At 30.6% G+C, this 23,996-nt stretch overlaps 1 protein-coding gene and 1 long non-coding RNA gene across 5 annotated transcripts; one reads left to right on the top strand and one right to left on the bottom strand.

Moving 5' to 3' along the window:
• Positions 1-19: 19 nt before the first annotated feature.
• On the bottom strand, positions 20-23,849 carry upSET (SET domain-containing protein upSET). Of its 4 annotated transcripts, XM_086906035.1 has the most exons (13): positions 23,737-23,849; positions 23,571-23,653; positions 11,658-14,193; positions 11,448-11,535; positions 11,167-11,317; positions 10,942-11,086; positions 10,828-10,875; positions 10,104-10,752; positions 8,059-10,011; positions 6,337-7,968; positions 6,009-6,249; positions 5,771-5,908; positions 20-5,680 (listed from the first exon to the last, which is right to left on the bottom strand). In XM_086906035.1, exons 3-13 carry the CDS (start codon positions 13,883-13,885, stop codon positions 5,223-5,225), a joined length of 7,731 nt encoding a protein of 2,576 aa, XP_086762161.1. In that variant the 5' UTR covers positions 13,886-14,193; positions 23,571-23,653; positions 23,737-23,849; the 3' UTR covers positions 20-5,222. The 4 variants fall into 4 exon arrangements, with proteins under 4 accessions (XP_086762161.1, XP_031772733.2, XP_086762162.1 ...); XM_031916873.2 differs by having other exon boundaries at positions 23,571-23,828; XM_086906036.1 differs by having other exon boundaries at positions 11,167-11,296; positions 23,571-23,828.
• On the top strand, positions 15,788-17,020 carry LOC147657915 (uncharacterized). Its single transcript, XR_015291549.1, has 2 exons — positions 15,788-16,657; positions 16,762-17,020. It is a non-coding gene; the product is annotated as an uncharacterized LOC147657915 (long non-coding RNA).
• Positions 23,850-23,996: the final 147 nt, after the last annotated feature.

The raw sequence follows: 23,996 nt of genomic DNA, 5'->3' as shown, positions 1-23,996 counted from the left end.
AAAAGAATTTTAAGACTTGTTAATTCGTAAAATGTATTCCGATTTATTAAATTTCATGTATGCCTAAATATGAGCTCTTTACACGTTACGCCATAATATTATATTCATATAGAGTTTGATATCGAAGAACTTGTTACATTCATTAATCGATAGTACGAATTAAATTATTATACAATATAGAATATAATGCAACGTGGCTAATAACTAGGCACATACATGTAACAGTGAATTGCAAATAAAAAAATTATGTATTTCGATACTATTATAAAGACGAACTCTTTTTTATATATATATAATTATACATCTACATATAATTATATATATATATGTATATATGTACATACAATAATATAATAATAATAAAAATAAGAATAATAATAATAGTACTAATAATAAGAATAAAATAATATTAATAATAATTTTAATAATGGTAATAGTAATAATAATAATAATAATAATTGTAATAATAATAATAATAATAATTGTAATAATAATAATAATAATTGTAATAATAATAATAATAATAATATTAATTGTAATAATAATAATAATAATTGTAATACTAATAATAATAATTGTAATAATAATAGTAATAATAATAATTGTAATAATAATAATAACTGTAACAATAATAATTGAATAATAATAATAATAATAATAATAGAAATAGTAGTAGTGGAAGTAGTAGAAATAGTAATAGTAGTAGAAATTGCAGCAGTAATAATAGTAGTAGTAATAGTAGTAGTAGTAGTATTAGTAGTCGAAATAATAGTAGTAGTAGTAGAAGTAGTAGTAATAGAAGTAGTAAGTTGTGATGATAATAATAATAATAATAATAATAAAAAGAGTAATAATAGGAATAAATAATAATACTAATAATAATAATAAAAAATGAAGATGATCATCATCATCATCATGACAATGACAATGATAATAACGATGTTGATGATCAGGACAATAATAATACTAAGAACAACAACAACAACAATAATAATAATTATGATAATAATAATAATAATAAATAATAGTAATAATAACAATAAATAATAATAGTAATAATAATAAAAAATAATGATGATGATGATGATGATGATGATGATGATGATGATGATGATAATAATAATAATAATAATAATAATAATAATAATAATAATAATAATAATAATAATAATAATAATAATAATAGTAGTAGTAGTAGTAGTAGTAGTAGTAAAGTAATAGTAGTAGTAATAGTAGTAGTAGAAGTAATAGTAGTAGTAGTAGTAGTAGTAGAAGTAATAGTAGTAGTAGTAGTAGTAGTAGTAGTAGTAGTAGTAGTAGTAGTAGTAGTAGTAGTAGCAGTAGTAGTAGTAGTAGTAGCAGTAGTAGTAGCAGTAGTAGTAGCAGTAATAATAGTTGTAATAGTTGTGATAATAACAATAATAATAATAATAATAATAATTGTAATAATAATTGTGATAATAATAATAATAATTGCAATAATAATAATAATAATAATTGTAATATTAATAGTAATAATAATTGTAATAATAATAATAATAATAATAATAATAATAATAATATTATAATAATAGTTATAATAACAATAGTAATAATAATAACAATAATTATAATAATAATTATAATAATAATAATAATAATCACTATTGATCTGTTTTATTTACAACATTGAAACTATTGTACTAACGAATTTTTTACTAAGTTTTGCCATCTCACCTCTCTAACTCACGTCTTACTTATATTTTCTTTATGTAATAACAGAACGCCTTTTGTCGCTTTAGAATGTCATTATACAGATACCATAGAGTAACCAGAGAGAATTATTGTACAACGAATAGAATACATTACAAAGCTGAACGCATGTGTGTGTAACTTCAAAAAGCAATCGTATTACTGCTGTTTCGTTTTTTGTTACTATCCTTTTCAATTTTCATTCTATATTTACTCTTTTGTCTGTTGTCGTAAAGAATGTTTGTTTTTTCTTTTGAAAGATTTCAAGGAGACGTCCATACTTAAATTTATCTTACAAAAATATGTACAAGTTTCACAGTATCGCCAATCAGGTAATGAACGTAAGCTGTACACACATTTATCTCACGTATACACTACCTGATCAACACAAGTAACTTACACTAGTATACATGTTTATTACAAAATATCGGCTAAAGTATAAAGGAATACCAAATGCCAAAAATATCGCTCGTTTAGTTTTCCAAGTTTCAAATATCTTTTTTTTTTTCAGGTTTCAAGTATTTTTGCTTTTTGTTAATATATTTATATTGATTTATTTTTATAGAAGCTGTAGCCGAATAAACATAAGTTAAATAAGAGGTGGTTGGAGAGTCTAACATATGATGTTTTTATACCTTATATTATTATTGATAAGATTTATAGAATGTATCAGAAATTCTGTAATTTTTAATAATTCATTCCTTTGTATTTTCTTTTCTTTAATATCTTATTCCCTAGTCACAGATCTCTCTAAACTTTGATACCATATTTTTTACCTTCCAATAAAACATATCAGAACGATATAACGTGGCTTTGTCGCGTGCTAAAATTCCACTGATCATTTCTTTTTAAATACAAAATTTTACTCATTGAAAACTCTTTATTCGCATTTAAAACTGAAAAAATATAATATTATAAAAATGTAACAAATAAATCTTTAAAGAACAGTGTTCGTTAAACGTAACTTTTTGTTTATCCAGAATATTGTTATCGAAATCTTAAATTTTACACGTAATTTATCTTTTTTTTAACATTAGAAAATATTTTTTTTTTTTTTGCCTGTATGAATAATTGTTTAATATTTCGTAATTTCGTGCAATATTTTTTTTACAAGTCAAAAATGTCAAAATAGTTTTTCTTTCTTTTTTCGCTTTTAATATTTGATTCGATAATTGCTTATATGATTTTTTTTTTTTTATAATTATTATTGCACATGATGGAAATACAGTGGAAATTAAGGAATATTTATGGCCTTTAGATTCAGTATAATTTAAATTTTTCAGCTAAAAAATTTCTCTTTGATCGAGAGAAGTAATTCGTTGTGTGTATGTATTCTTTTTGAATAGAACATTAAGTGTGAGTTTAAAATCTGCGAAGTATACAAGAGCCGAATAATCATAACTCATATTACAACGAGGAACTCCGAATAAGAAATATCGTAATTAATTAACGTATTTAATATTTATATATGTACACACGACAAATACGCAACGATTTCGATATGAAATCTTTGTACAACACTGTACACTGGGCGAATTGTCCTTAATCAAACATTTACACTTAAGTAGAAAAAAAAGAAAAATAAGAGAAATCATCGATCACCGGGTTAAAAAGGAAGAAAAGAAAATAACTAAATTTACAATGCAAATAAATAAATTTTTAAAAAAAATTTGACATCCTTCTTAGTACGGAACAATTAGAAGAATCTACAAATTCCGAGAACGAAAAAAAAAATGCAAACAACTTACGCATTCGTTAATTCGTTTTCTTACTTTTTTCTTTACAAAAAATAGCCTACAGTTCTCCCGCCATACTAATTTCTTTTTTTCTTATTGCAGTTTATTTTCTCTCTCTCTCTCTCTCTCCCTCCCTCTCTCTCCCTCTCTTTCTCTCTTTTAATACATTCTTTCTCTATATCGCCTCTTAAAGAGCTTTGTACTTCAGAATGAATGTTTAGTTTCAGGATTTCCAAGGATCGTCAAATAAAAAATATTTGTCGCGGAGACGCCTCTCAATATTAACTAAAATCATGTTGTACTATCGATCGTGTTTAGGAAAAAACAATGAAGGGAAATTTGAAAATTTGAGCGCAAAAAAACAATTCTTAAAAGAAAAGATGTGTCAGACTCTTAGCAGGAGGTACAGAGCGATGAAATCGATACCTGGGAAATTCAGTCTAGATTTACATTTTTCTCTTTTCAACTGTACAATTTTAGCCTAAACAGGCTTATTTTCTTCCCATGAAATCGATGTTCATCATCACGATGGAATCGAAAAGCGGTAATTCCAATTTTCGATAATGAATCTGTCACTGTGCAGTGATATTGTTCCATTTGAATTCTATGAAATCTTTTTTTTATGAAGTTATTTTTTTTTTTTTTTTTTCTTTAAGATTCCGATCATGCCGATACTCTTTTCTTTTTTGTTCTTTTTTTTTAAAAAGAAAAAAAAAAAAAGAAAAGAAAAAAGAAAAAAAAAGAAATCAAATAAAAAAACGTAAAAAAAAAAAAAAAAAAAAAAGAATAAAAATAAAAATTGCAACTCACAGCACAGTGTTTTAACTTTTTCTGTATCTCTCCCTCTATCCTTAACTAAGGTTAAATGTACATTTTAATATCGTTATATTATGCATATATGCAAATGATATTTACAGAAAAATCGTATTACAATGTAAGTATGCACGTTTGTGTATCTGTTTCTGTGTATTTGTGTATACATATATAATATATATAACTGTAGAGCTTCCGAAACAATGCATATCACCATTATCATTTCGGATTAATTCCAACTTTGTTATAGTTTTGTCAAAATTGGACTAATGCTATATATATATATATAAATGTTTTTTAGGGCACCATTTCACCGATATTAAAAGTGTACAATGTTCAATACACTTTTGGCCATAATACTTAGATGCCAATAATTTTCTTAAACACGGTCATTATACATAATACACAAGAACACTACGTTTTGTTTTCTTTCATTTTTCTCTGTTTCTTTTTCCAGTTCAAAATACTTAATTGTCATTTTAGGCCACGCGAATTCCATCGAGTGCGTCTCCGAAACCATCAGAAGCATTAATATTTCTTATGTTTCTTCCTTCGCAGTCAACGGTGTACGCATAATGTTTTTTATATAAGCGAGAACAGTGTAGCACCTGGTATCACGAATCTCTTCTCACATGCCAATCGTGTGCACGAATTATTATTTTGTCATATATAATCTAAATACCCTTTTGCTATAACACGAACGACATAAGAAAGAAAAGATCGTGAATTTATTTTCTGTTCCACACTCAAAATATCTTGTTTTACTCCCTTTCGTTTTAAACTAGAAAGGATAACTTAACATTTTAATCTAATGGAATTAAGCAACCAGCCATGAGCCTGGTGTTTATTCGTTATGAATTAATGATTTAATTCACAATCCGGCTAAGTGTGATAAAAATTTCCCAACTAATAACTTTTCGATAGCACTACCTTTTATGTGGGTTAAGATCTTGGTGCCGGATGATTGAAAAATTGCTTTTGCGATTGGCCAGTTGCAGGATATATTTGATTTCCAGATGGCGGAGTCACAGATGTATACTTGGAGATCGATACTGCAGTGGTAGATGGTGGAATAAATTGAGGAGGATATGGATTCGAGCCCGGCGGTGCTTGTGACGCTTGAGGTATTAAGAATTGTTGTGTCTGCTTGTTTGCAGAGGTCTGAGGCGTAGTATTCGCATAGACTGGTTGTGAAGTGTTCTGTGGGACTGTGAAGTTTGGATATTGAACGGAACAAGGTTTAGCTTGGAATTGAGGATAATGAATAGGTGCGGATCCTGGAGGAGGAATATAAGGCTGAGGAGGCAATTGCGGTAGCGGATAACCTGGAGGAGTATTTGATACATTTGGATGAGGTGGAGACGCTTTCCGCGCTTTTAATATTGCCTCTGCTGTTAGACCTGTAATAATTTACAATCGTATAAGAGCATTATTAAGCATATTAAGAGCAATATTAAGAATAATAAAAATTCAATATATAGAATATTTACCGTGTTTGCGAGCTCTTTCTTCTTCGTCGTCGCTAAGAAATAATCCAAATTCTCGTTTTAATCTTTCTGTAAGATTTTCTCTTTGACGTTCAACTAAAGTTGGTGCTGCAGACCAACCAATTGTTCCCTCCTCACCACCTATAAAAACATTAATGAAATAATATATTATTTTTAACATAAATAGTCTAAATCTTTCACTATTATCTATTATCACATATTATATTATATTTATATTAACCTTTTTTTTCTTCTCCTTCTGCATTATTGAAAAGCGGTAATGTGGTTAAAGTTGGTATATCGAGAGATAATGAGATTTTTGAACCTTCTTCATCAGAGCTAAGTGATGAAGTTCCACTGCTCGCACTATCTGATCTACCTCTAGCTCCGCTTTTATCTGTTGTAGAATCGCTCGATGGTTCAGGTTCTGGAGGTGTTCCAGATGATTGTTGTTTTCGCTTACGGTATTCTGATATGGACAACTAAAACGACAAATTACTTTTGAATAAACAAGAAACACATAGTTGAATAACTTCGAAATAAAGATTTTATTCTATAGTTATTCTAACCTTTCGTTTAACAGGAGGAATTGATTCAGGTTTAAATGTAGGAGCTGGCATACTATTTGGAACGACGGTTCTCGGATCTTTTAATCGTTTGATTTCTTTAGGTGGAACTTCCTCTTCTTTCACTGGAATTTCTTCATTGTGAACATTATGAACATTTTGAGAAGTAGATTTTAATACAGATTCTTGTATTTCTATATTTTGTTCCGAATTCTCAGACTTTGATTCGATATATGTAGTATTATTTTCTTCGGTGTTAGTTATTTCTTCTTTAGCATCATTAGGTGTCAGATCATCCAATTTGGCTTCCAACAATTCTCTTAAAGCCGTTGAAAGCATAGACTTTTCTTCACCATTTTTTGATTCATCTTCTGTCTCCATGTTAATGGTGGATTCGATTATAGCTGCTTCAAAATTCAGCTGACTTTTTGAAGCATTTGTAGTTTCTGTTTTTTTACGAATACGTTCACTTAATGGTGGAATGGAATGAAAAATCTTTGGTGATTCTACAATAGACTCTGTATCCATATTAGAGGATGCAGACTCGAAAATGGATTCTTCTGATGATGTAACAAATGCGGACGGCTGTTCTATTTTCTGAGATTCCTGAATCTGTTCAATTTCTTTAATACTATTCTCCATAGAAGGATCAGGATTAGGATCAGGATCAGGATCAGGATCAGCATCAGGATCAGGATCAGGATCAAGATCAGGATCAGGATCAGGATCGGGATCAGGATCAGGATCGGGATCAGGTTTGCTTTCAAATTCTTTAAACAATTTTTCTTCATGATTTAAATTGAATGATTTGAATGATGGTTCGTATTTTACATCATCCATCTCTTTATCCTCAGATTCTGAATCTTCCTTAGAACTTTCCATTAAACCCTCGATACCATCCATACTTTTATCTTTTTCGGAACTAGTATCTACTTTTTCTTTATAATCATTTCCATCATCGCCAGTGATTTTTTTCATTTGAGCTTCAACATCAAATTCATCAATTGACATGTTATCGTCGGATTTTATTTCACATTTTATATCCTCAGATCTTTTATCATCATCACATTTATCATCTTCAACTTTAACTATCTCGCTTATACCTCCGTATTCGAGTCTCATTTCAGCTACTCGTTGCTTTAGAATTGCATCCGATTCCATAACAGCAATTGGAGAGCTGAAATCTTCCATTTCTGTATCACCTTCATTCTGATCGATTATCTCAACTGTACCCTTTTCTATGTTTGAATTTTCTTCCTTTTTAATAATGTAATCTTCTTTACTCTTATCTTTTTGATTGTTAACAAATTCGTTTTTAATAGATCGTAATTCATCTTTAATAAAAGGTTTTGATTCCAAATGCATGTAAGTGTCACAATCCATTTCTATGTTCTTTTCTTTCTTTATCCCAATGTTCTCTTCTTTCACCAACGAAGTATTCATTTGTGTTATATGTTTCTCAGATTTCATAGTTTTTACTTGAAAATCCTGTGGAATATCTATCGAAAGTTTTTGCCGTACAGTCTCATCCGAATTTACATGTGAAACAACTTCCTGTTTTATAGACTCTGTTGTCATGTGACGTTCATCATTCTGTTCAATTAATGACGATTGTAAGTGCTCGATAAAATCATCCTGGAAAAAAAGATTCAATTAAAAGATAATAAATTTTAATTTATTTATAAATATTTATATATTTCAATATATAAATTAATAATAACTTACTTCGTTAGGACACAAAGATCTATTATTCGGAGTAGATTCAGGAACTAACATGGTAGGTGTTGTTGGTGGAGTATAATTGTCTGATGACAAACTTTCTCTGGCTATTCTTCTTTTCTTTGGTGGAGCTACCATTTCACTGGCCGGCGGACTATCTGGTCGACTATTCGGTGAATCACATTCTTCAGATATAGCTTGACGTAACCATCTTTTTTTGGCAGATCCTGTAGAGACAGGGCATACCGTATTCCCACTAATCGCCTGTTTGCGTTGTGGTGGTGAATCGCAAATTCCAGAAACGGAGTTTGCTGCTTGTACAAGAGTTGCTAAACTCTTAGCCGCATAGCTTTGTGTTAAAAACTCTGCGGATGTGTCTGTTGGTAAAGAAAAATCCGATCTACAAAGAGAATTTATCGAATTCGAAGTGGAAGCTGGTGGTAATGCTGGTAATGGTGACATTTGAGATATGTTGCTTTGTGGTGGATCAGGCGACTCTTTTAACCATTCATTCATTAGAACTTTTTTGGTTTTTGGAAATTTAAAGCCAGGAGCTAAAGGACCAACTGCTGCTGCGACTAGCAAACAAGCCGAAGATAAAGGAGTAGATGGAGTTGAACTTTGAGAACTGCTGCTTGCACCACTATCGCAAGTTGGACTCTTAACTGGTGTTGGTTGTTGTAGAGGTGGTGAACTAGGTCCAGGTGCATTAGAATTTGCTAGAGCTAAGAGCAGACCAGCAGCTGTTGGAATTCCCTGATGAGCAGGTGTCGTCACACTTTCATTCGTGTTTTTTGCAGGCGTATTTAAGTAAGAAGAATAAGGAGTATCTCGATTTTGCGAATGATTTTGGCTCAATAGAGGTGGTGATTGCATCGAATTACTTTCTTCTCCAGATGATTCGTCGGAATCCGCAGAATTCAATCTTGTTCTTCGGCTAGTACCTTGTGATTGAGAAGTACTAGTAGTTCTTGCTCTACCTTTTTTTCTTTTCCGTCTCAAAGGTCTGTCAGAATTTTGTTGTTTCTGTTTAGATTGCATCGTCAAACTATGACTATCTTCATTATCGCTATGCGTACCACCAGATTCCTTTCGTTGTGCATTTCGTGCTTGAACTTCTTGCTTTCTTTGTTCCGCTTTTTCCAATCTTTCAAAAGCTTTCATAATGGCTTCCATTTTTCTTTCTTCTCTGGTCATTTTCTTTTTGTCTTTCTTAGTTTCCGAAGGTATAGATTGACTTAAATTTGGAGAAGTCTGTGGCTGTTGAACTACTGTCAACGATTCCTCCTTAGATAGTTGACGCATTGTATTTGACGCTATTGTGGTTGTAACTGTTCTTCTCGGTGGTGCAGATACTGATGATACTGTCGTTGGTGGTGGTGCAGGTTGTGCAATAATAGTACTGTTAGACATCACAGTCGAAGAATCGCTATCTTCGCAAATTGTATTTCGTCTACCCCTTCGTCTTCGTTCTCGACCATCAGCATTTTCAGCCAATGCTCCGTTACTTCCTCTTCTGTTCAATTGATTTAGAGACACTATTTGGCATTCTCTCGGATTATTACACGCACAAACAATAGGCATCATAGAGCTATTTGGATTAGGTGATAACAGGAGATCGTGTTGTTCATGTCTGATCGTAATTTCAGCATTTTTCTCAATCGCGGTTGTGGTCACAATATATAAATGTAATGTTCCTTTTTCTATACAGTGTTTCACTTCCGCATTAGGTTTACAACTACGTCGCACAAATCTAGCATCGTTTCCATATGTTCTGGTATCTACACAAACTTCTGTACCATCTCGTGGTAATCGATAAAAGAATACAAAAGGTCCAGGTCTCTGGGTATGTTGTCTTCCTTGAGGATAGGATGGTCGATGTTGTGTACTCAACATATACTTTCCACGTAATTCAACGACAGGTGTATTTGGTGGAAGATACATCGTTGCCACCAAAAACTATATATATAAAAAATAAAATTTTTTATTATTTATTTTAAATAAAAAATAATTAAAAAAAATTTTCCATTATAAAAAATGTTCATACTTACCCTAACATTATTACTGTGAACATTGAGCCTATATTTTCCAGTAGCAATAACATTCATATTACTTTGTCTCAAATCGCTATGTGTGCCATTCACTTTAATAGATGATATCCTAGCTCTTAATTCTGGACTATAATGATTCGTTACAGCTTCTTCATAACGTTCGATCCATTGTCTTAATGGTGCGACATTGGAACTCCATGTATCTTGAGCTTCTTCTTCTTTATCTTCTAAACTCATTCTTCGTTTTGCTTTACGTTTACCTGGACCACGTTTTGTAGTTTCTTTCTTACGAACAGTACTAGATTGTCTTGGATGTGAATCTCTTCTTTGTCTTTTTGCGACATTATTATTATTGTTGTTATTATTATTATTCAGTCGCCTTACTTGCGGTGGTTCAGATTTTCGTCGAGGAATTTGCTGTTGTATAGTTCGTTTTTTTGGAATTGTATTTACACCAACATCAGTATCTGCTGAACTGGTAGATGATGTATCGGATGATGTATCTGAATTTAACAATTCTTCACGTTTACGCATTTGCAAAGCACGTGCTCTTTGTCTATCTACACGTCGTGGTCGACAAATTTCACAAAGATATTCATCGGGAATGTTAGAACGATCTATACCCATGCAATCAACATGTTGCCATACTCTGTAATCATATATTTATTAGTACAATGTTATATGAAATTCTGCTATATATTTTGACAATTTTATTTATACTTACAAACATCGATCACAGCAAATCATGTATCCATCATCATGTTCAAAGTCACTAGAAGTAAATATTGAATTTTATTAAATATTTTTTATTAATTAATTTTTAAATAGGAATACCTACCATATACATCTAGTAACACTGTCTTCATCGTCTCCTTCTCCTTCAGGAGCCGTTTCTGTTTCTTCACCTTCCAATTCAACGTCTCTACCTGTTTCACTACTAATAACACTGGCTGCATCATCATCCACATTAGTGCCAGTAACAACTATAGTGAAAAACAACGTTTCGTTAAAAATATATATTTTTTTTGTGTCTCATTATGAACTGGATTGAACAAAAATATACCTTTTCCATAAATATAAGAATGCTGAGAAGTTGCAGTCGAATTTCCGCCACCATTGATGGGTTGTTTTGGATGAGACGGTGGTGACGGAGGTGATGGTGTTCGTGGAGGTGGTGCTCCATAATTGTGATCCTGTAGGACGTACTGAAGACACTATAATCAAGAATTAAGTGTTCTAGGAACAACTATACATGACTACAAAATGCAACAGTGCACACTGCAAAAATGATTCTGAAGATTCATTATTAAATTTGCATATTATGTTTACTATAGTATATGTTACCTCGTAAGGAGGGGGTATTCTTATAATTGGAGTTGTAGGGCGTTGTTGACGTTCATCTTCTTTCGATTCACGCAATTCGGGTTCGGTTCTAGAAATATTAATATTTATTAACAAATTTATTTTTTGTATAAATATAAATGTATATAAATTTATTAAGAACAATAATTTCTTTTTTAATCATTAATTGATTAACAAGTCAAAAATACTAACTTATTCTCTATATCCTTGCGAGAATCCATACTAGTTACTGGTAATAATGTCTTCACTTGTCCAGATTGTTGCCTAATTTGCTGAGGAAACTGCGATGATGTGATAAGCTGTTTTTGTTGTATCGCTTGCTGTTGAATTTTAATTGGTTGATTTTTATGCATCAACATATTCGTAGCAACAGTCTGTTGAGGAAGCAATGTTTTGATGCTTGCCTTTTGTGCGACTGCAGTTGTTGATCCTTGATTTTTCACAGAGGCTACGTTTGTATTTAAAGAGGTCTTAATACCGGCTACTTTCTGTGTATGATTCCTTTGGGCTGGTTTTTGTGGCGGTATCGTTTTGATGCATCCAGGTTGTTTTTGAGCATTCTGCGGTCCTATAACATTCTGTTGTTGCTGGATTATTTTTACTGGCTGCACGTTCGCATTTCTGTGCAATGATTGTTGCACGACATTCTGTGAGTTTGAATTTTTAACCGTATTTGTAATTTTTTGAGGTACGTTTTTCAAATTGCTTTGTAAATTTTGAGTTTGGTTCTTTGGTACGCCTACTCTCATTACCATCTGTTGCTGCTGTATTTTAGAATTTACTACTTGGGTTCGTTGGTTATTGGGAATCGTCGCAATGGTCGCAACCTTTTGATGGACGTTTGTAATATTATGACTTCTCTGTGTTTGTAAATTCGTATTCGTTTGTTGTTGTTGTGGCTGTTTTTGTACCACTTGTTGCTGCGACTGTTGCTGTGAAGTTTGCTGTAACAACTGTTGTTGTAATTGGGACGAGTTTTGGATATGTACTTGCTGCGATTGTTGCGGCTGTGAGATTACTGGTTGTTTGTTCACAGTTAATAAATTGGCATTTTGCGATGTTTTGGTAATATTCGGAACGCTATTACTTTTGCAAACATTTGCGATCGATTGTACTCTATTAGAATTAACTGTAGCTACAGTCTGAGATTTTTGCAAGGCTGCTGTAGATTGTGATCTTTGATGTTGTGATGGCTGAACCTGTTGCACATGTTTTTGGACCTGTGGCTGTTGACATTGTACTTGTCCTACTACTTGTACTTTCTGTATGCCAGTTACAGAATTACTAGATTTTTGAACATTATTCCCTGCTGTAGTGTTCGATTGTTGTCTTGGCACAGTTACCGTCTTCTGTGACTGAACTTGTATCTTTTGTAATCCCTGCTGTTGATTACTCGTTATTTGTTGTAATTGTGCTTTATGATTCGGATGGCTATTTAACATCTGTGATGACATCTTTTGGTTGTTGTAGATCTGCGCTACTTTCTGTGTGCTCGCAGTATTCGTTTGTGCTTTCTGGAGCGTCGGATTGCCTTGTTGAGTTCTCTGTACATTGGCATTGTTCGTGACTTGATTAACAGCGAACTGGGTAGTTTGGGATGTAACAGTTGACACCTGAGTCTTCTGTACGGTTTGTATCCTCGGTACGGAATTTCTTTGAACGGTTACCCCTTGACTGACATTAGTCACAGCCTTCACTTTCTGCAAGTTAACAGTCTGAGCCTGTCCAACGATATTTTGCGCCTTCACATGTATCCTTTGAATATTGGGCAATGAAGTAGCGGTAGTGATGGCTCTAACTGCATTGTTGCTTACAACTAATTGCGAAGATACCGGTTGAACCTTTAAGGGCATACTAGTTTGCAAACTAGATATCGTGGTCTGTTGTTGCTGTTGTTGTTGTTGTTGTTGTCTCTCACAGGTGACCGCTTGATTTCTAGTTTGCTGTTTGCTCTGCGTAGACACCGCGTGCTGCAAAGGATATACATGTGCCATTCCGCTGCCTGGCGATGGCAAAGACTGAGCGTTTACCGGGATATGGGCAACGTTGGAAGATGCGTTTAGTGTTAAAGGTGCGGATTGAGTCTGATGGATAGACGACGGTAATTTCTGTGAGATCACGCGAGTCGACAATACCTGGGTGGTATTTGTTTGAGAACCAGTAATTCTCTGCACTTCCCTAACGGCTTTCGCCATCGGGTAAGTAACGCTAACTGATTTTACAGTTGAAAAGGAGATAACATGACCGGCTGAAATTTCGGCGCTGCTTTCTAAACATTGAAGAATCTGAGGTTTGCCGGCATCATCGTTTCCAGTAACCGCCACATTCGAAGTTTCCTGATTCATCGACAATGATGGCGAAGTATCAGAGTTCTTTTCGAGGGATGTTTCTACCGTGCCCAATTGCAGGACAAAGCTCATGGTGGTTTCAGCGCTCTGTGGAAAGCTGTCAACGCATTTCGTCGTAGCGACATCATTCTCGTTAGTATCGGTATTCTCGGCTGGGGATACCGGGGGAGGTGGGTCAGACCCTGGGGACAATTGCTCCCCACCCCCACCTGTTCCACCCCCCGATAACTTGATCACCGACGGGGTCGACGTTTTGGAGGCCTTTCGATCACGCCAATTGGAAACTCGAGCGAATTAGGATCGAATGGCTATCCTCGCCCGGCAGCTTGACGGGATACCACGCTCTTCGATTCCGCTATTTGAGGATTCTGAACCATAGGCTGTAACATATGACCGAGAATCCTAACGTTAGTTTCACTTAAATTTTTGAAAATTTGATAAAGATAAATTTATAATAGAAAAAAACGAAAAAAAAAAAAAAATTGTGAAAATCTTACGATAATATTCGAAGAGAAATGTTTTTGAAAATTGATCGGTTAGCTACGTATTCTAACCGAAACTAAATCTCGCAAGGTCCATTAATTATTCAGTGTCCATGAATGAATGCAATCTTCAAAGCTATTGATCCAGAAAAACGTTTCTTTGCAGTACTTAGATAATAATAATTATCTGATATAAATCACCACCATTTTTGCAAATCCATATAAATTTCAGGTAATTATCAGGTAAATATTTGTTAATCGGTTTATAACTATTTCAGTGTCATATACTGAGATGCTTACCAACAATGAAAAGGAGAAGAAAAAAAGGAAATTAAGAAGATACGCATTTAATATTTAAAGTATTTAGTTACAATGTTAAAATTGAAATGGAGACGAATAATGATAGAAACAATACTTCTTGTTCGCGTTGATAATGTTCCTTGCTAGCGAACCAGTTCAGAATCAATAAAATAAAAGCAATAAAATTAAATCATTTAATTTAAAGAGATTAAACCGTGGATAGATTGTAAGCGTTTAATGTGTTTAATTGATTATGATTCTTGTCATCTATAATTAAAAAATTGTTTAATGTGAAAAAAAATTTTTATAAATATTAATTTATATGAAAAAATAATTAACAAAAATTGGAAAAGAGAGATCAACTTATTACAGTTTGCTAAAGTATCCGCCATTGCTGAAATATCGCTGCCATCTAACAGCATCAAATTGAAACAAAGCAAAACGCAAACTATAGAAATCTATATATTTTTTACATCTTATAACGAAATCTGATGTTTCTTTTTTATTATAATTTTATTGCATATATAAAATTCTAAACCATATATTATTGTACTATTTAGAGAAATAATAATGAGAGCAATATATAATGAGTCACGATCATTACTTTCAATTTTTAAAATGATAAAAAAATACTTTGGAGAAAAACGTAACAAATCGTACGTTACGATAAGTATTCACCAGCATGTCAAGTCCGCACGTGCGGCTGGATTCGCGCCAAGTGTGCCTACGTATTTTACTACCTCGTCTGTACGTCGTGCGTTCCTAATAAATTAGTATTATCAATTTCCTCGACTAAACTCAAACTATTTGATAAACAACCGATTGAATATAAAAATATAAAGCACTGGCCAGTCACAGCGATGAAAATTATCATAAGCTTAATTCGCTTCGTGTAACTATCGATAAGAAAGAAAATATAACTAGCAAAACAAATCCAAATAATATAAAAATACTTTCAAATATAAGAGGTGGACATAATCTATGAAAAGTAAGGATAATTATGTGTTATATTCTTTTATTTCTATTATTTCTTATTGCAAGTTTAAAAATCTTATCTTATCTCATTTTATAAATCTATAAAAATGTATTCTATATAAAAATGAATGTTATAGTTAATATCGGTTAAGGATTAAAATAATAAATAAATAATTCAACATGATTTGTAATGTAAAAAGAATAGAGTATATCATATCCAAAAATAATTATTTATTGCAAAATAAAATCGAAAATACAAATCAATTTAAATAATAAAAGATAATCTATGAATTAAAATAATGAAGTAAAATAACATTATTCTATATAATTACAAATATTGTTTTCTTATTAGTTGTTATTTAATTTACAAATTAAATGTCACTAATAACATCGGTCGTTAAGGTAACGCAAATTTAAAGATATCGCGAAATGAAAAATTTCACGGCGAACAAAACTGGAGTCAAAATCACGTGACGAATACGTGAATAGGAGACAAGTTTGTCGATGCGTACACTACCTTTTCTACTGCACTCATTATCAGTGGCACGTGCTGCTACTATTAAAAACTATCAACGATTGTATAGTCGTTTCTCAAGCTTTTGTCCCAAACAAACATTTTCAAAAAAGGCAGTGTTAATTGGATGAAATTTTGTAGAAATATAAAAAATCCTTATTAATTAGGATAAAAAAAAAAAAATATTGAATTTTATATAATATATTGAAATGTCTGTCATTCTAGTTTTTTATGATTGAAGAAACTTTGTTAATAATTAGTAACGTATTAAGTAAAATTTGGTACTATCTTGCTAGATGTTTAAATTTACTTGTATGAAATTGAAATGAATTTTCGATCAACAATTTGGCGGGCGCTGTGACCGATTCAAGAAAAGTGTATATGTTACACAACTGCATCGCTATCACGTGACTGGTTGCAGTGTAATGACGTTATCGGCACTGTCAAAACGCCAATGGCAGAGATTCAGCTTCCATCGTGCGACCACGCAAGCGTCTGTTAACCGAGGTTATGCACTCCGTTCCATGCTACGTTGGATTTAATTTTAATCAAACCGTATGAAAATCCGCCAATGTAAATTTTTACTACAATTCTTGTCTTTTTTCTAAAAAAATGTAGTTTTCTAAGATTTGTTTATATGGAATATTTGAGTACGTCTGGATGTAATATTATTTCAGATGGCATGAAATCAGGAAAACTGCCAGAAGTAACTGTATACTTTGTAACAGAAACAAAACTATATTCCTGCGGCTAAATATAAACTTCGTTTCAGCTGTTACACATGCCATTCCGAGCTGGCTAATAAATGTTTCGTGATGCATTTTCGTAAAATGTAATTTTCATATTCATGTAATGAAATGATTAAAATATTTAATTATAAAATAGTATCTTAACAAACGACGTAATATCTTAATAAAAACAAATTTTCAACTATAATCCTCGACAATTTTCTAAAAATATCATATCGATAAATATCTTTTCGACATTAACCAAACTTGTTATTAGACAAATGATTATTGTGGACAACAACTTGTTCAAAGTATAACATATTATTAGGAAAAAATCTATATTTAGTATTATATTTCTAAGAATAACTTTATCTTTAAGAATAAAGGATTAATCGGCATAGAGAACAGTCGGTTATATTTATAATAATATCAAAATTTGACTAGTTTCGTCGTAATGATTCCGATAGTCGCGAAGTTAACAAGGTTTCGCACGCGGACTCGCCGCGGAGTAAAACGCGCTCGAGCGTGGAGCGTTGCACGGGTTAGTTTGTCACGTTGGCAGCAATGGGATTTGTGGCGACCTACTTGGCGTACCTCGACCCTTGCATTGATTCGATACGAACCAAAATTATTCCTGAACGATTATCGCTCGATGCTGACCTCTCCTATTCCATCTCCTTGCCTCTTTTCCATCTCTGATCATTTCTATGATAAATTGCATTCTAATTTACCTGTTTTATGCAAATGAATTTCATTATTCTTCGAACAAGTTCTACCAATCAAATATCACTAATGAAAAACTATTTTTTACTATATAATTATCATAAATTTATAAATCATAGAATTTATGTATTTAATGCATAGAAGTGGAAAAAAAATTCATTTAAAAGATTATTAGATCGTATACAATACTATCAATCGAGCATTGTTACTCGACATAGGTCGACGTCTCCAACAAGTTGTTTGACGCTTCCGCTGACCCCTTCTCACCACAGGGCTATTCGACGTTGCAGGAAAACGGTGTTGCTCTCACTAGCTACCCGTGCGCAGCTGAAACGCGCATTCTACTGCCATGTAACAAGCTCGATTGTAAGCAATCGTGCGGATGGAACTGGCAATGATATCCAGATTCTCTTTTTTCAATTTAATTCAATTCAAAGAACAATTCTCATATTATAATTAACTAGTCTGAGAAATTCAATCTATAAAAACATATATAAAAAACTAAGATACTATTATATATTCTGTTTAAACCCATCAATATTTTCTCTTATTTTTTTCTAAAAAGCAGCATTGATTAATTTTATTTATTTTCTCTTCGTTCATTCAAATCATATTCAAAACATATGTAAAATTAAAGAAAATCAGCAAAATTATAACACGATCTCCTATTATCAATGATACTATCTATATCTATCTATGATTACTTCTATGTTAAATAAACATTCGAATTGTCTTTCTTTCCCTATCTCCCCTCCCTCTCTTTTTTCTAACTAACATTGTTTTTCTCCAAGTCTATCTTTTGCTCTGCTTTCTTTTTCTTCATGGCGAGAGAGAGTACGAACATATAACATACAGTAAGTATACAAAAGCCTGATTATTGGACACTCGGTGAAATATGCCAGTTCCCCGCCAATAACCGGTATCATGTTGTCCTTTCTTTACATTTGCGCTGTCTTCGCCATGCTTATGGCAGAACGACGCAGAAGAAGGATCACTATATCAGATAGAACGAGAAAGATAGCAGAAAATGGCGAACTGCTAGTGGAAATAAATCGAAATACAAAACAATAGTATGTCTGGGATAGCTATCACTGTACAAAAGATTTTCCTTCGCGATCGGATATTTCCATGATTATTTATTTCTGAAAATCTCTTTTTCTTCTAATATTAAATATATTAGATTTTGCGTGGGTAATTCTATAAAGTTAAAAAGATACAAAAGACAGAAAAGCAAGGAAGGATTTAAACGGTACTCGTGAAGATGGTTGTTGCGCGGAGAACAAGCACTCCATTCCACGAGAGTTTCGTGCCACTCCGCTCGATCATGCATGTAAATGAATGGGAGCGTCACGAAGCCTGCGAATGTGCTCGTGCGCGCCGCAGTTTTGCAATCCCTTTTCGTACTTTCGCGACGGTCGATATGCAACACCACGAGAATCACAGTCGTTTAGTAAACTTCTAAAAGATGGCTTATGTTTACATGAAACATATTTTTTATTCTTTTAAAACTTTACAAAATGCAAAATATACTTTCAATAATTTAATTTGCAAATGAATAGATTATAATAAATATACACAACAAGAATATCATGAGTATAAGATTGTTAAAAGTTTAATTTCGTTCTACTTGTCAACAATCACAGTAGTAGAGAGCCTCGCGATGTAATTCTATGGATTAATCACTTAGGAATGCAACCATATGATGAAGTAAGATCGAAGTACTTATGATAAACTAATTAGAAAACATCTCATTAATTAATAATCAATTTTTGTTTGTGACTTTATTGTTTGAGATTACGATAAATTATGATTTGATTAATATTGCTAGTAAGAAATAATAAAAGTTTATATAAAATAAATAAATATAATATAAATCTATAAAAAAAGAAAAAAAAAGAATAAAAATAAACATTCTCATTAGACATAATTTGAACAATTCTATGCATTGCATGGGAGTATGAGGGAACGAGAGATGAATATCCAGCATTGTGCACCTCCGCTATTATAACCAAGGTTACCAAAGCGTGCATATCATCACACACACACACGCATCCGTACGCACACACATCCTAAGTCTGAATCTCTTTCAAACTTGACTAAATTTTGTTTGTATTTAGCAAATAGTAATCAGAATACATAATTTGTATTTATATATATATATTTTTTATAACTATACTTTCACTTCTACAATCGTATAATTTTTTTCTCATGCAAATATAATTATCTCTACATAAAAAACATTCATGATTTGATAAATTATTATTTGATTATATATGATATTATAAATTAATATATAATTCTGTTTAATGTTCGAGATAAAATTTACCATGTATGCGGAATAATCTTATCATAGCGATTTATCAAACAGAAATTCATGTAATATGTAATGAACTTTCTAGTATAAAAAAAGAAAAGTAATGATTGATTTGATCAGAAAAAAATACGAGTATATGATTCATTTTTGTAGAATATATTTTATAGCTGATCTAGCGGCACACGTGTATTTCTTTGTCAGCAAAGAGTTAGCCACGATACACGCTCTTTCGTTTATTCTGGATATTGTAACCCATAGTAACCGCAAGCACCATTAATATACTCTGATGTCATCCCGAAGAAATGCATCGGTTCTTTGCGGCGTAAATCTTGCGAAATCGTCTCTGGTCTCTCTGCCACGTTTGATTTTCTATCGAAATTAACCAGGAGATCACGTTTGATAATATAATTTATCAAAACATTTATATTAAATGAATTTAAAAATATGCTCTGATTGGATGTTAAGATATTATTATAAATAAAAATTAATACACATTTATTAAGTATTAAGTAACTTAATCTCGTTGTATAGCATCTTTTACAAAGCATTTTAATTTTATACACAGCTTTATGCTCAATACAGATACAAATAACTTTGAGATAAATCGCGATTAAATAGCAATATCTCGTAAATATTTACTCACTTTATTCTTCATTAAAAATAAATGATATTTAGTAAACAAAATATCCCATAATCATAATTAGTAACACATTATATATAAATTAAATATATTATCATAATTTAGATTTATAAAATTTATTTAGATCATATGAATAATTTATTAAATTAGCAAATATTTATTGATAATTGATATAATCTTAACTATCGTTTTATAATAACACGAATTCATCTATATATTCAAATATATAGTACATCATGAACAAATTGAAGCATAGTCGTATGCACATTGGATCTTTCTCAGTGACGTTAATAGGATCGATTAATGATAATAATTGATCCTATATAATAAGGGAAGAGAAATAATCAAATTCGAACGAATCCGAATACTTTTATTATTATTTTAATTATGTATGTAATAAAAAAAAATGAGCAATAGTTGAATTATTATATATTATATTACCCAAATTTGTATAAAAGGCCGATTTGTTATTGTCAAAAAGATTAAATTATGAAACATCGAAAAATTATATTAATATAAACATATATTCATAATATATAGATTTATTTAATTTTTTAAAAGAACATGAGAATAAAATTTATGATTAGAATCTAGAATCACTAGAAATTAGGTATTGTAAGATATAATAAATTTTTCTGAACAGTTTTCTTCAGATTATCTTGTGAATCGAGTATGTATGTATCGCGCGTGCTCCTCACTGCGCGCGAACTTCCCTTGCGGTCGATACGATTTCACCTCGTAGCCAGCAAATGCTACCACCAAAGGCATACTCTACCAAATTAAATTTTGAGCTCGAATATTTAAACTTTGTTTTCTTCCATTCGCATCTTTTTTTTGTTCACATTCAATCATTTTAGCTTTAATTTATTTAAATAATATTTTCATGTTTTAATATATATATCACGTGCATGAATTTCAAAAAAAAATTTTTCTTAAAAATTTATCTTTGAACCATGTTAAAATACAATACAATAAAAATAAAATTATGTTAGAAAAAAAAATATATTTGAAAAAAGAAAGGATATAATTTTAAATATAATTAATTTTAATTTAATTTTAATTAATAATAATAAATTAACTATTAATTTTACAACACAAAAGAAAAAGCTAAAGAAAATTATTATAATCGATTAGTAGCAATTCGAGACAAAATTCGTGGCGACGCCTTTGGTTATCGACAACCACCCACGAATACCATATCTGTACATATACCCTACTACAAGTATTCCAAATGACTTTACAAGCAACTTAATATACAAATAGTTTGATCTATTAAACAAAAATCATTTTTTTTAAATATAAGATATTTAAAGAAAATTTATAAATGTTAAATATTTTTGCACAGTATTTTATATTATAAAACTATATATATATATATATATATATATATAATTTGATGTAACAAAATTTAAGATAACTAATTTCAAAAGATTATTGAAAGATTTTATATTTTTGGATATTTTTTTCTTTTAAAAATTGTTAAAAATAAAAAAAAACATAAGGAATTATTGAAAATTGATAAATTTTTTAATTTTCGTGATATCACAGTGTCATATAACGTATACGAAAAAGAATTTAATGTGATAAAAAAGAAAGACGCGGAGTTTCATGATAGAAACGACAGGAGAAAAATAGTATTATGAAAGAATCAAGAAAAGATAACGAGAAAAGTCGATGAAAGTAAATGCAGAGACAAGAGGAATGATAGATAATTATACTATATATACACACGCACACACACACACACACACATTTTATATATGTTAAAGAAAGGAATGGAAAGGAAAGAAAGAAAAAGAGAGTACTAACAATATGGCCACCTTACAGAGAAACTAGCGCCGCCTAGCAGATTTTTCTATTCCCGCCGTGAAATAGTTGCAATATATAAATTTTTTTTTTTGTTAAAAATATTAGACAAATTTATAAAAATTTGTATGTTTATAAACATTACAAAAATTTTAAAATTATTTCATAATTTGTGATTTATAGTTTTGATATAATATGACAATATTTTATAATATAGTTCAATGATTATTTAATTAGAAAAAATTTAAAACATATATAATATTATTAATTGATATTGTTAATCTTTGAATGAAATATATATTATTATTACTAAAAATAAATACTATATGTATTTATTACAAATTAATTTTATATTTCATATTATTAAAATAAATATGCTATAAAACAATTATTTTCAAGAACCTTATCATTTATTTACTTATTTTTCTTATTTTTTTCTCTAATAACTGTACAGATATAATTGCAAAATCATCGATTATTAATTAATAAATCTGTAGAATAAAATAAAAACGAATTCAAATTCATTTTTTATATATTTATAAAAATTTTTTTAGTGAATAAATATAATAATTTATAAAATATATGATTAACATTATATATCTAAATAAAATCGAACATAATTTGCTTAATAAATTATGTAAAAAAAAATTCAATAATTCAATTTATAACTAACATAAGAAATTAAAAAATAATCATTCAAAAAATTCTAAAAACGTAAGAAAAAAAGAAATAAAAAATATAGGATAAATATTTAAATATTCCACGAAAATTAATAATCACATAATTTTAAAGTAGTATGTGTATGATGTGGTTGACCTGTACTCACTCACCATTTTACTAATCATTGTTGCCACCATTCAGAAACAAAAATTGCAGCTAACAAATACGTTTTAAATTTTGTATTATTATAAAAAGACAATAAAAAAAATGTAATCGAAATCAATTTAAGTTGCCGAAATTGAAGTTTCGCGACATTAAAATTTTTTTTTTATTAATTATGATATAATAATATGTGTCATGAAATATAATAAATATCAATAAAATTACGAAAAAAATTTTAACAATAATATTGTTTTATATTTTCAAAAACAATTTGTAAAAAAACACAAAATACATGATAATTTGAATGTCAAAAACGACTCATAATATGAACAGAATGTAACATTATACCTATTTATCGTATTACAATTCTATTAAATTTTTAATATTTGTCATTCCAACTACAATTTTCTGATTATTTGAAGTAACAGAAATTGATAAAAATGTATTGCTTACCTTAATATGACAGGAATACAGAAGCTCACTTTAAACTTGGATGTAAACACAAGCATTTTTTAGTGGAATTGACACCAGGGCAGCTTAAATAATATACGAAAAAACACTCTTTACATCGCGGAAAACGTTATTTCACTATTCGAGATTTTATTACGTTATTAAATACCACAATAAATATGAGAATTCACGATCTCTTCGGAAAACATCCATCGAAAACTAAAGATGGCAGCCATTCTTCTGTACAAAACAAAGGTTCACATCCACGGACTCGCAAGCAATGAAGCCTCGAACCCAGATAACTTCCGGCGCTGCCATCAACCCGCCATTTTCAATTATTCGAAAATACATAGACTTGTTTTCTATAAGTGTATAATACAATTCAATTTAAAACTTTAATTACGTTACTTGATCTCTATAAATTTATCG

This window comes from Apis florea, unplaced genomic scaffold, assembly GCF_048593485.1.
Source record: "Apis florea isolate Af1SG1 unplaced genomic scaffold, ASM4859348v1 contig_2492_pilon, whole genome shotgun sequence".
In the NCBI taxonomy this organism is placed as follows: domain Eukaryota; kingdom Metazoa; phylum Arthropoda; class Insecta; order Hymenoptera; family Apidae; genus Apis; species Apis florea.
This window is presented reverse-complemented; position numbering and strand designations above follow the sequence as displayed.

Excerpts from the sequence above, each read along its gene's own strand:
- upSET (XM_086906035.1), bottom strand. The coding sequence starts at position 13,885 with ATGAGCTTTGTCCTGCAATTGGGCACGGTAGAAACATCCCTCGAAAAG. Across the intron at positions 11,318-11,447 it reads GAATACCCCCTCCTTACGAG|TGTCTTCAGTACGTCCTACA; the intron begins GTAACATATACT and ends TCTTGATTATAG. Across the intron at positions 10,012-10,103 it reads TTCACAGTAATAATGTTAGG|TTTTTGGTGGCAACGATGTA; the intron begins GTAAGTATGAAC and ends TTATATATATAG.